At 46.6% G+C, this 13,604-nt stretch overlaps 1 protein-coding gene across 4 annotated transcripts in view; it reads right to left on the bottom strand.

Moving 5' to 3' along the window:
- Window positions 1-13,604, bottom strand: part of CPPED1 (calcineurin like phosphoesterase domain containing 1) — a 226,309-nt gene that overhangs the window by 82,274 nt on the left and 130,431 nt on the right. For 3 of the 4 annotated variants that reach the window (XM_072942176.1, XM_072942175.1, XM_072942174.1), the window contains one exon: window positions 12,276-12,698. The exons of the other annotated variant lie outside the window; for it this stretch is intronic. In XM_072942176.1, the coding sequence (XP_072798277.1) occupies window positions 12,276-12,698 (423 nt within the window). The remainder of the gene's footprint in view (window positions 1-12,275; window positions 12,699-13,604) is intronic. 4 annotated transcript variants of the gene reach the window in all.

The following is a 13,604-nucleotide window of genomic DNA, read 5'->3' as shown; positions in this document are numbered from 1 at the left end:
GCCATCTGAGACCCAAACTGAGGAAAGGGCGACATGCGGGGAGGGGCGCAGAATCCTGGCAAGGACCCGGCCCCTGACTTAGCCTGTCCCAGAGCCTGCCCAACCCGAGCCTTCTCCTTCCACGAGATAATAAACTGATCTGGGCAAGTTGGAGCTCCCTGTTATGTACAGCCAAAAGGAACGAACACTGCCCTGTACTTTTTAGAACAGTAATGCTCCTTTTGGGGTGACCAGTTATCTGGTTTTAAATACACTATAATTTGACCTTTGGAGGCTCTTGCAAGTTAATGCAAGCGGTCCCAGGACATTTCCTTGACGAGGAGGACTCCAACAGAACTGCTGTTTTGTCAGTGAGCCTCCTGACATCCTTTCTATGACTTGTGAAACTGCTTTCTCAAGCATCAAGCATTCAGTGGGACCCAAGGCAGTGCCCGGGAGGGGACAGGGGCTGGGCAGCCTTAGGCCATGTCTATATGACAGCTCGGAGGCAATCTGGAAGTGAGGAACAGACAACACACGTCAGAGGCAGAGTGTGCTATTAAGAGATCCAAAACATGGTCCGCTGAAAACAAAGAAAATCTCCTCCTTCCTTAGAACTTCAGTCTTTACTTGTGGGTAGAAGAGGTTAAGGTGGAAAATGTTAAGTGGCACAATCTTTTGAAAATAATGGATGACTCTGTAACGATTACCCTTAAATGCAAGTGTCACTGGAGATTGATCTTTTTTTTAAGTACCTAGACCAGGGGCTGGGAAACTTCAGTTCATTGTCTATTAGCTTCTAAGGTGTGTGAACTAGGAACGCTTCTTACATTTCTAAACGGCTACATTTAAGTTTATATAAGCACCTACATATCGTCTTCAATTCTGCCTCTTGGCCCACAAAGCCTAAAATACTCACTGTCTGGCCCTTTACAGAAATAGTCAGCCAGCCCCTGACCTAGACTTCACTACAGGGATTCTTTTAAATTATTTTTTTTTCATTTTTTGAGAGACTTAGAAGATTCAGATGAATAAAAATATATACATATATGACATTTATAGTCTCACCACCCACTGATAATAAATATTAACATCTTGTAAGATCTGCTTTCACAATTTTTAAGAAAAAATTGTAATTATCTAATTTGTATACAATTATAGCCCACGTCCCCTCTGACCGCGCCCTGCTGTCCCAGAGGCACTTGGTGTCACCTTTAAGGAATGGGCACTTTCAGCTAGAAGGTCAGTGGCCTCAACAAGGTTAAGAACGGCTATTCTATAACCTTGATCAGAAAACAGGAAACAGGGACATAGATCACAAAGCTTCCAAGTGTTGATGGATCAGTCATGCAAAAGGATTTCTTTCCCCTGAAAGCAGTCTTTGCCGTGATACGTGGGATCAGCACAGAGGAGGCAAACCCCGATGTACTGAGGTAATTGAATGGGTGCCCCCAAAGCTAACATCTGATGGAGTGATTTCATGAAGACCCAACCACCAAGTAAAGGTCATTGTGAATTAAAGGAAGGAAGGAGGGAGGGGGGGAGAATGAAGGAAGAAGGAAGGAAGGAAAGAGGACAGAGAAAGGAAGGAGGGATGAAATGTCCCTGACGTGGAGGCCATCCATGGCAACAGGCAAAGCGCAATTCGCACAGTCTTAAAGGGAAACCGCGCCCTTATCAAACAGGTCGCGAGCAAAGTACTTACACGTCTTTACAAGTGATTTATGGAGAGAGGAATTTAAACATTAAAAACAAGACTCTAACGTGCCATGAAGTCCCCACTCTAAGACTTCCACGTTGACTGTAATTCTCTAGTTCCCTCTCCGACTTGGCCCCTAGGACTGAGCTTCCTGAGGAAAAGACCAACACTTAATCATCTTGGTTCCCCTACTTTCCAAACGCACAGAACACACACAGTAAGTGCTCAAAATGCAAAGATGAACGTAACAATGAGCACAGTGCCCAATCCCAGCCTCAAGAGCTCCAACAACGCTGCCAATCAGAGTGCTGAACCCCTTCAGCAAAACATGCCTCGAGGTCACTCCTGGCTTTACTAACACCAATTTCAGGCACTTGTTTCATAAAAAAAAAAAAGTGTAAGCATTTTAAAATAAAAATTTCAAGATTTGGACCTGTTTGTACACAAAGAACTTCATGACAGTAGTACTTAGCACAGAGAAAAAGTGGAAAAAACTCAAGCGTCCAATAATGGCAAAAGAGTTCAATGCAGGTCATTTTTTAATGACATGAGATAATGCTTTGTATGACGTAATCTTACGTTTCTAAAATGCTCATATGATATGACCTTAGCTGTATGAAAAGAGAACTTCTTAATAACACGAAAACATTAATGAATGAATTACTTATAAACCAAGTCCCTACTAAACACCGCCCCCAACCCCTCAAACCTGTGCAACCAGGCAGAGGCACCTTTGTGTTAACTCACAAATCATACTAAAGACGCAGGATTTTATATAAAGCCAGTGAAAGTGACACTGGGGAGCTGCCCGAATCACAGTGACATCATCAGTAAACAAGATCTCTGGCAGAACAATCAGACACACACAGTCACGTGCACACACACGTTCCAGAGAAGGGCAGTAATCAGATTACTGATAGATGCAGAAAAAGTCCCTCAGGAAAACTGACGAAACCTGCAAATAGTTTTTTCTCCTACAAAAATGACCCTGGATTATGCTGCTGCCAACATCAAATGCAGGATGCTGTCAAACAATTATTTCAGACAATTTAGACCCAGGAAACCAAGTCAACGCTTGATTCACTCTTTGTTCATCCTAAGAGTCGGTGCACATTTGCAACAACAACCAACATTTTATCAAATGCAAGTTGAAATCAACTGATTGCCATCATTTGTCTCTTTTCTCAAGATAATGTCTCAAACCAACCTTTACTTTTATTTTATCACTATTTTCTGTGAGCTACAATCGCCAATTTTTTAAACAAGGTTTTTCCAGTGCCTTCATCCTCAGAGAGGCGCCAACCTGGACTTGTATCCTGGGGGGATCCCGGCTAGTGTCTGCCGGGATGGTACAGACCCCTTCTTATTTCAAATAGCATCTCTCTCTGTGAAGCCACAGCACACCCACTTGAGATGAAAGGATGAGCTGAGGGGCTCTTTCTGAAAAGACTGCTGCTGGCTGAGGCCAGAGAGGAATTGTACACACTGAGTGAACTCCCTGGACCCGCACCCAGCAGGAGCCCTTCAAACATCGTGCTGCTGAGCCTGGGTGGCTGGCTGGGCCAGCTCCTTGCTTGAGGCAGCGCCCCGCAGCAGCCCAAGTGCAGAGTGAACGTGGCAGGTGAGCAGGAGGGACCTGCCCTGACACTGGCTGGCCTGGGCCCGCTTGTCCTCCCAGACGTGCATCCTACTTATTGCTCTAAAAGCAAGACGAAGAGGCCAGGAACCAGAGCCAGAGCTCTGAGACTGGGGCCCAGCTCTGCTGCCTCCCAGTAGTGTGAGGCTGGGTGAGCTGATGTGTCTCTCTGTGCCTCTGTTTCCCTGTCAATAAAATCAGAGCAATTGTACCTGCAGTAGAGTATTTAATCAGTGGGAATGATTATCATTATGTGAATGTAATGTTGTGTTTCAAATGGCTTACGATGTAACACTGACACTTGAGGAAGTTGGTTACTCTGTGGTTTTTTTGCACCCACTGGTGGCACGTGGTGGAGCCATCTCTGGGACAGGGGACCCCAACGTGGTGGGCAGGGGAGCAGTAAAAAGAACACAGTCAGGGAGACTTGGGTTCCAACCCAGGCAACACTCCTGCAACCCAGCAGGGGGTCAGTGGTGTGAACTTGTGCAAAGGAGAAAATGTGTTCCTCACATGTCAGTCCCTCTGCTGTTAAAGTCACCTACAATATTTTCACGATAATAATGAAAATGTTGAGAGATGGATAATACTAATAGCACTGTCAGTAATAGCACTTACCAGGAACCAGACACTGTGTCATGGTACTGGGTTATCCTATCTGATCCCCGCAAAAGCCTGAGATACACATCCCTGCTTCCTAGCTCTGTGACCTGAACTAGTGCTCCAGCCTCCAGGACATTGCTTGTCAGTAAAGCAGAGAGAACGCCAGCACCTGGAGGGTCGCTGTGCCGGCTGTGGGGACAAGGAGAGCAGCCGCTGACAATAACGTGAGCCATAAAAACACCTGAACACTAGCCGTGGCTCTCAAGAAGCTTGTTAACCTTCTGCCTTTTTCAGCAGAAAAACTGCTGTATGAGTTGCCCTCCGTGGCATCACGGAGGAAGTGAGGGTACAGTCCCCACCTCCGAGGGAGACAGAGCTTAAGGGCCCACCCAGGCAGGTGGACCAGCAGGAGGCTCGCGGCTGAGAAAGCATCCCGCCTGCCCAGGGCTCAGCTCCTGCAGAGGACCTTCTCACCTGGACTCCCAGCAGTGTGCAGGGGAGTGCCTTATGTAAAGGAGACGCTTAAGAGAAGTTCTTTTCCATCCTCTACTGTGTTTCCTCTTGTGTGTTTATAATTTAAATGCGAATGGACTCAGGAGCCAGAGACCTCACCTGTATTGCAGACGCGGTCACGGTCACAGGGCCTCGGGTTGGGACGATGGGGCATGAAAAGCCCATGTCTGCGACAGGAGGCTTTACCCAAACGGGCGCCCTTCTTCTACTTCCAAATGAATCATCAATGTGCAGATACTTCTCTTAAGTAAAATTCTAAAGCAAAACTAAAGCAATCTCCAGCTTATTTTAAGTAGCAATATTCTAAATTTTCACGTACAGTGTTAGCCGTAGCGGGGGCAAATGCCCTTTCAATGAGAGCAAGTCCGGTAAATAGAAAATATGTGAACTAGTGTAGGAAGTAAGAGTGTCTGGCTAAGCAAAGGATATTTTGCTTTTACAAGCGAATCCCACCACTCATTGCTATTTTTAAAACGTGACCTAAGAAGAAAAGCTACAATATTTTGACTTCAAAAACTTAGACACTGCTGTTTCCCACGCACCTGTGGCTCCTTTCTGAAATGTTGCAATGGGATTTTTCAATAAGATGCTGAATTTTTAGTTCGAGGGTGACCTCCCATATCACAGCGGGAACCTCTCTCTCTGTTCTGTGCATTCCCGTCCCGGGTGACCAGCACAGGGCCCGTGCTGTTTGCTGAATGGAGAAACGCCGACTTAACTTCAGGAACTGGCAGCACACACTTACACATACCAGATTCTCGATTTATAAGTATGTACCATCGGGACTTGATTTTAACTTTAATTAGCCCAACTGTTAAGGATACCTCCTAAGTGAGAAATGTGACCACCACTTCGCACCAGATGCAGCTTCCGCAGTTGGTCTCCTCTCTTGGGTTTACAGGGAATGAGACACAGACATCAAATGACTACAGCCTGGTGTTTTATGGTGAAGTGGTTGAAACAGACCAACCCTGGGAGATGAATTCAAGACCAGATATAAACAAAGGAGGGTAAAATTCCTCAAGCTGACATGCCCCCAGAAACTCTGAATTCCACAGATGCTTAAAAAAAGACTGAGTTCATAAACAAGATTATACTGTATAGCACAGGGAAATACATACAAGATCTTATGGTAGCTCACAGCAAAAAAAAAAATGTGACAATGAATATATGTATGTTTATGTATAACTGAAAAATTGTGCTCTATGCTGGAATTTGACACGACATTATAAAATGACTATAACTCAATAAAAAAAGTTAAAAAAAAAGACTGAGTTCTCACTTGAAAGTTAGTTTAAAAAAGAACCAATAAGATAGTTTTTGTTTGTTTGTTTGACTGCATTTTAAACAGAGGGCGTCATTCAATGACAGCTACTGCTTTGTGGACCCATCTGGTGGATTCAGAAAAATCTAACTATGAAATTATGCCTTCCAAGGAGTGTTTACCAGCACATTCATTGGTGAAGTGTGTGCTTTTAAAAAAAAGATGCGGGGTCAAATTCCCTCACTAAATTCCATAGGAATTTTTCATCTAGTTCAGTGCTTCCCAACCTTTTAAATTAGCACCTGGTTGGGTTAAAACTGAAAACCACATACATTCCTCATTCACCTGGAGAAACCCGACTCCCTCAGACACAGTCTATCTCCCTGCATGTCGCAGAAGCCAAGAGGTTTTTTGTCGAGCTTCACTCCCTACAGTTTGTACAATGAAAAGAGTTGTTAATTCCTCTTCCTTTTTCAATATACAAAGTTATGCTGGCAGAGTGCAGGTGTGTCCCTGAACTCGGCACGCCTCTCCTTGCTTGGCGACGCTCCAGTACACCCTTGCAAGAAGACCCTGTCCCTCCTGCCAGTACTAGGGTGAGAAGCGCTGCTCCAACCAGAGGAGGAAGCCAGACCCCGAGAGTAAAGCTCACTGGCCGCTGTGGGCTCGCACCGCCGTCCAGAGTCCGGTAACAACAAACCAGCCTTCATCAAGCACATGCCACGCCCCAGGCTCCGTGCTAAGTGCTTTTATAAATGCCTCGCTGTACTTGATTCTCACACCAACCCTATGAGGTTGGGACAAGTACCCCCACATTTAAAGGTGAGTAAACTAAGGGAGAAAGATCTTCAGCAGATTATGTGAAGCCACTGTGCTGGGGAGCAGCACCAAAGGACCCGCGATGTCCTATGGCCTCACCAGTCCCACCCTCGCGGGCACGTCGCCCCTTGCGCCAACGTCCCGAGCTCTGCCTTACCTGCACACCCCCCACGCTACTTATCACTGGGTATTTTTCTTTAATTTGATGAGCTAGTTTTATTTTTTTCTAACACATATAAAAATAAATACCCAGGCATTCAATTTTAAGAACGCGGTATCCTCCCACCCTCACATCCCGTCATGGGCCTCCAGTGCGATGAGCCTCTCACCCAGGTATGCCCTCCACTTAGGAACCCGAGGCGCCTTCTAGCAGACCCTTCAGTGAGCCAGGCAGTTGTGGCAGTGGGGTCACCGAAAGTGTGCTGGAATTAGACATGTGTATATTGTTGACAAGGTCTCAGGGGAGAGAAAGAGCGTCACACTGTATTGGGAACATTTCTCTACGCCAAGGCTGGGACCCTTCAGGCCCACCACCTGTTGGTGTAAATAAAGTTTTACTGGAACTCAGCCACGCCCCCTTGAGTGCCTGTGGCTATGTTCATGATACAGAGGCCAAGTTGAGCAGTGTCGCTACAGAGACCACAGCCCAAAATGTTCACTGTCTGACCTTCTGCAGGGAAAGTCTGCTGACCCCTGCTCTAGGGGATACATTTCCCATCCAACAGTCAGCTGGCAAGTATCAGTCCAGAGGTAACATGGACCTGTGACCCTGCTGATGAGGAGATGGGAGTCAAGTCTGATTCAATTCCAGGTTTACTTACTGAGGAGCTACTGTGCGACAGTCTTGCCTAGGAGTGGGGCTTATAGGGGTGAATATAGCTGGGACTCCATTTCCTGGCGGACTCAGGATGGAAACAAAGAATTTCACTACAACTCAGTAAAATGCTGGAGTAGGATTTGATGTTTTGTTTTTCCTGTTAAGCAGACCCTGGAAACCTGACATTTTTATTCTTTAAAACTCTGACATTCTAAAATCATAATGTTACATGGGCTACGATCTCTCTCTCTCTCGTTTTTTATTAAAGCATAAATAGAGATGAAACTGTAACTCTGTGGAATGACTCATTAGCTGTCACAGGAAAGATCAGCTCACTGGAACTTTTCACAACTGCCAAATTTGCTCTGGGCTTTCTACCATCCAGTCCTAATCTCTGTGTTGAAATGGGAAAAAGAAAAGGTAGCAAGTCATCGCGGGAAACAGGGTCAGTGAAAGAGCTAGACTTCTGTTTTTTAAGATGGAGTTTTTAAATTGGAATCTATATTAACTGGGTCACATATTAACCTTCTGCTGAAAAAGGCATGAGGGGTGGAGACAATGGCTGGATTCGACCAAGATTTCATTATCTACTGTCTTTGCAACTCCAACCAGGTATCAGGTGAATTACGGGGAAAACCAGTTTCTACATCCCGTGGACGTGAGGAAATTGATTATCCCCAGGCAGCGCAGAAGAAGCCAGGAAATAACGGGGCCGCTTCACATCTGTGCACCTGTCCTGCCCCGATGACTGTTTATGTGTACTGGCTGTTGACCGCATTTTTTTATCATACAAAGATGGTTTTATTGAGTTTCAAAAGTAGAAACAGAATGCATCCGTTTCTAGGGAAACCTGCGCTGGGAAGCTTGTGGGCTTTGACTCACAGAACACATCCCTCCACACACAGTGGCCCATTGTATAGTAACACCCCTCCTCCTCATTTACCTCATCCCATTTAAAAAAATTAATGCAACAATGTGAGATGATTGTTGATGTTCGTTATTAAATCATTTATTCTTCCCACACAGTGATTCAGAATTACTCATTAAGCTTGCTGGAAGGAAGCTGGGTGTTACCCCCACGGTGGGTTGAAGAGGGATGTGCTCTTTAAAAGGGTATTTTATAACAACACAATTATCATAATTAAAAGCTACCCTGATATTCTGATGAGCTTTTGACATATTTTTGAGTACTGGCATTTTAGCACAAGGAGATAAATGGGACTGAAATGGTATTAGGGAATAATATTGCTGTGGGGAGAAAAAGCTGGAGGCAGGGTTAAATACCATCTGCCATCATTACCCCCGATTTGATCACGGTCTTTACGTTAATGAATTTTACGAAATGTCACTTGAACTTCTGGCTTTCCAAAATGAGTCCAAGATTTACACGGCTGTGACCTGAGCAATCTTCTGCATTACGAGTCACGGGGGCCTGCATTCCCCTGAGAGCCCACCTCCCTGGGCTTCCAAACCAGGCGGGTCACTCACATCTGCTCCTGATCTCCTCCCAGTGCTGCCCGTGGTTTATTCTGAGTCTGAAAGGCCATGAAGCAAAGGGCCTGGTTTGGGAAGCCACTCAAGCTGACAGGTGACTACAGGAAGGGCACCCCGCTCTCTGCTCTTCCCTGGTTAAGCCCATCTAGATGAAGATTCTAAGGCTACTAAAGAGCATGACTTTTCACACGTGAAGGTGGTGGCTGGTGGGAACGGGGGGGGCGCTTGTAAAGAGAGATACTGACTCCTGGCTGAACCTGGAAGGCCACCATGAGCATGTGGATCGGAACAGTCATGTGTGGCCTCAGCCCAGACCAAAGGACCAGGAGAATACGTGATGTGTGTGCGACACTTGGAACACAGACCATGGAGAGGCTGTGCCCAGGAGCTCCACAGAACACGGATCTGGTCTGCTCCGTGGCTGGCACACAGTGGGTGCTCAACAGAGAAATGAGCTGTGTCCATCTGGGAAGAAGCGTGAGTCAGAGGTTCAGTCCTTCCTTCATGCCACAAACACTGATGATGCAGGCCTCCCCTGCGCTCAAGGAGCTGAGAGGCCAGGGGCTTCAGATAAGTCAACACTTACAAATGTGCTGGGATCAAGGGAAGCTCAGGAAGAACCTGGCGGGGCAGGGCTAGGGGCACCTCATCCAGAAAGTTGAGGCGGCGGCGGCCAGATGAAAGGGAAGGGGTGGAGACGATGGTGAAGGGTGAGGAGCTGCCCTTATCCTGGGGGTGGCGGGGGCCTCAGAAGGGTGAAAGCTCTGGGGCTACATGCCCCTCTGACTGCTAGGCAGAGAGTGGACAGGAATGGGGCAATGGTGGGACAGGGGGACTTGGAGCTGTTGCTATGACCCAGATGAGAGGGAATGGTGGCCGAAAGAAGTGGACAGGCTGGAGGGTTATTAAAGAGGTAGAATTAAAGGCACATGAAACATCAGTCTTCCTGGGCAAGGAGGCCCTACTGGAGGCAGATCCATCAGGGCTCCAGAGCCTGATGCCGTCAAGAGGGACTAAGGCAATTTACCACAGCTAAGACATGGAAGCAGCCAGGGGCCAATCAACAGAGGACTAGACTAAGAAGATGCACCACACAGAATGGAATACTACTCAGTCATAAAAAAGAATGAAATAATGCCATCTGCGGCAACGTGGATGGACCTGGAGAATATTATGCTTAGTGAAAGAAGTCCAACAGAGAAAGACAAATACTATATAATATCACTTATATGCAGAATCTAAAAAATAATACAAATGAATGTATATGCAAAACAAAAACAGACTCACAGATACAGAAAATAAACTTGTGGTTACCAAAGGGGAGAGGGAAGAGGGGAGGAGCAAATTAGGGGTGTAGGATGAACAGATACAAACTACTTCATATAGATAAGCAACAAGGATATACTACATAGTGCAGAGAATTTTACCCAGTATCTTGTAATAACTTAGAGTATAACCTGTAAAAACACTGAATCGCTATGCTGTACACCGGAAAGGAACACAATACTGTAAATCAACTATACTTCAATTAAAAAAAAAAGAGCAGAGAAGAAAACAAGCTCCCCTGCTCTGTCTCATGCTTAGCTAGCAACCTTCTGATTATAATTTGGCCTCCCATGTTGTTCTGACTATCCGAAGAGACTGCACTGCTATGGTTAAGGGGAGGGTTTCAGTCTTGCTCTAAATTAATAAAATGGCATTCTGGTGGTAGACATGAGTGTCTGTGAGCTGGGGCAACTGGAGCCCACCTCTGAAACACAGACCCGCTCTGGGCGTGCCGACAAACCCTTCCTGAGCTTGTGGGGCTGCAGACCTGATGCAGGAAGTGGCTGGTGCATCCCGAATGCAATGCCACCCTCTGGGGTTCCTGGTGGGTGTGCAGCAGGCTTCTCCCAAGGATGCCCTGTTGGCGCTAGTGGCTCTTGTTTTATAACCGTCTCCAGGTCTCAGTATCTGGGGGTGCTGGTGAGCTGCAAGAGCTCCTTCCTACGATGGGAAACCCAGAACCACATGCCACTCAAGAATGTGGCTGACAAGAAAGGAGAACAAAGAGCAGCCAACAGGGACGGCATTTGCATCATTTAACATTTGCTATGAAAGGAATCGTTTCAGTGGCAGTAAGTGTTCTCTCTGGCATTAGTCTCTGTTACAAAATCGTCTCCGTGGTGGTGCTGGTGCCATCATGACACTTCATTCCCTTGTCATCGAAAACGGTCTTTTGCACCAAATCAAGCATGGCATAAAATTTCAAAGGCCTTAATAGAAGTTTTCCAACTTCATCTCCATGGAACAGTTGGAAAATGTCTCCAATTATGCAAGCTTTTTGTAAAATGCCTTAAAAATACAGAAGGGCCTATTGTACTTCTCACAAGTAAATGTGAACACATTTAATGCTCAAAGATGAAAAGAGCGTCAGGGTTTGTTAATTTGTTTTTTTTCCTCTTTTTAAATGAACGCTTGCTACTGGGTCAGGCCACCTCCCTCTCCCTACCTGCTAACAAATAAAAGAATATATTTAAATTTTAGAGGCGTTTGATATAGTACACTCTGGAAAGACGTGAAAGGAGGCATTATGACCAAAAACGCAAGAGACACAACAGTTGTCAAAACTGGAATCCTGCCAAGTCACTGGGAATGCAGGGAATCAGCCTACAAGGCACCACTTCTCATGACAGTGAAGCTGCAGGCGCTACCAGGAGAAGTGAGGCGCGTGGGCTTGTGCTGCATGGAGCACGATCAGGGGCAGAGATCTCTAGAAATGGAGTGCCTTCGTTTTGTGTGTGTGTGTGTGTGTACATATGTGTCACACAGATGATTAGCTTAAAATTACAGCAAGGTTAAGACCAAACTAAATAGACTCCTCCTCCCTACTCAGGAGGAGAACCCAGTCCACATCTCACTAAAGGAAAACCTGCCCGTTACAGCCCTGTCCTAGGATTTCCTGGGTTGCATCAGACTGGTAGGAAGATTGTCTCTTAAATATCACCTGCCCTTGGGCAAGTTGCTGCCTCCCAGAGAAACAAGAAAAAGATACTCCTGCATCTTCCTTCACCTAGGCACGCTCAGTCACGTCCCGTCCCCACTGCAATCACCCACTACCTGCAGAGCCCCCATCCTCAGCTGTGAGCAGCTACAGCTTTAGGACTCGGCAGGCTAGAGGCTGTTCTAATGCTTTCCAGGCCTCTTCTCATTGGGTCCTCACAACCATCCCAGGAGAGAGTTCCTTCTGCTATTCCTGCTTTACAGCTGAGGACGCTGAGGCTCAGAAGGGCTAGGCCGCTTGTCTAAGGTCCACAGCCAGTGAGCAGCAGAGCTGGGATTAGAACTCAGCTCTGTCCAAAGCCCCATCCTCTCTCCCCTTTGCCAGGCTGCAGAGGGGGAGGAGGAGGATCTGGAAACCTCCTCTCCAGACCACCCTTCTACCCAGACCCCTGGGGTCCCAGGCCTCTACCTGCTTTGGAGAACTTGTCTGCCATCTCCTTCCGAACGGACTTGGTGAGGTTGAAGTAGTCATCCTCCTCGTCGATGCTCTGGAGGAACAGTGGGATGTGCTGGAAGACGACGGCGTGCTGGCACCTCTGCTGCCCAGCGATGCTCAGCTGCTGGTCCAGCCACTGGTCCTGGGCCTGCTTCAAGGCAGGGCACATGGAGGCATCGTAGAAGAACTGGGAGTTGAGGACGAGGAACAGGACGCCCCCAACCCAGAAGCTGAAATAGTCGTCTCCCCAAGTTTGCTGCCACTCTGCGATGGTCTCGGGGGTGGGGACATTGCCCACATCATGGTTGCCGCTGACGAAGACCAGTGGGATCTCGCTGTCCACGGTCCTGAGCACCCGCTGCAGGTCCTCCGTCTGCTCCTTCCGCCAGGGGGTCCCTGGAATAGGGAGGGTCATGTCCTGAAACAGCTGAGGCTGTATATGCCTTTACTAACATAAAATAAGAGAATAATCTAGAAATCCACTCAACTGGGCACATGGAAATTGCAAAAAGTAGTCTATGTTAAAAGCAACTCCACAAGTGAGGGGGGGACCTCTGCTCCCCTCTCCTGTGGAAATTCAATGTCTAAGTGGCCATCTGACCCAACGATGCTGACTGATTGAGGGTGTAGAGTCATTCTAACAGTAAATATTAGTGAAGCTTAATTTCTATCTTTTATTTAGAAGATGAACATAAATAGTTGTGGCTTTTCTGCCCTGTTTCAAAGGGTCGTCAAGTGCACCCCTGAGGTGGGTGGACCCAGCTTTGAATGCTAGTCTCAAATGAGGGCTGTTTTCCTTACCATACACATGACCCTGCAGACAGTGTGAGAGCAGCTTTATGGGAAAAATTCTTAGAACTCAAATGTCTACATTAACTGGCCTGTGCGTCTTGCCAAATCTTCCCCACACGGGGGAAGAAGCATTTCACATCCCACTAACAGTGTATATGAGTGCAAGGGCTCAAAGCCTTAATATTAAGCACGTTCCTCTGGCCCTTGGGAGTCAGTATGGAGTCACCAAACTCTTATTTGGACAGAGTTGTAAACTACGTGGGTTCCTACTCCCACAGGTTCTGGGCTTCCACACTTCCTGAAATAAGGTATTAAAGCTTTAATAAATGGGTTTCGAAATGACCAATTTAATTCCAGATCTGCGTTTTTTTGTGTGCTAATTTATTCAACCAATATTTCTTGGGTACCATCTATGTATAAGGTACTGATTTAGCTACTGGGATGAGCTGTGAGCCACTGCGACACAAATCCTTCCTTTCAAACTGGTGAGTCAGATCATTTGTCAAGTAA

The sequence above is a fragment of the Vicugna pacos genome, chromosome 18 (genome assembly GCF_048564905.1).
Source record: "Vicugna pacos chromosome 18, VicPac4, whole genome shotgun sequence".
NCBI classification, from domain to species: domain Eukaryota; kingdom Metazoa; phylum Chordata; class Mammalia; order Artiodactyla; family Camelidae; genus Vicugna; species Vicugna pacos.
This window is presented reverse-complemented; position numbering and strand designations above follow the sequence as displayed.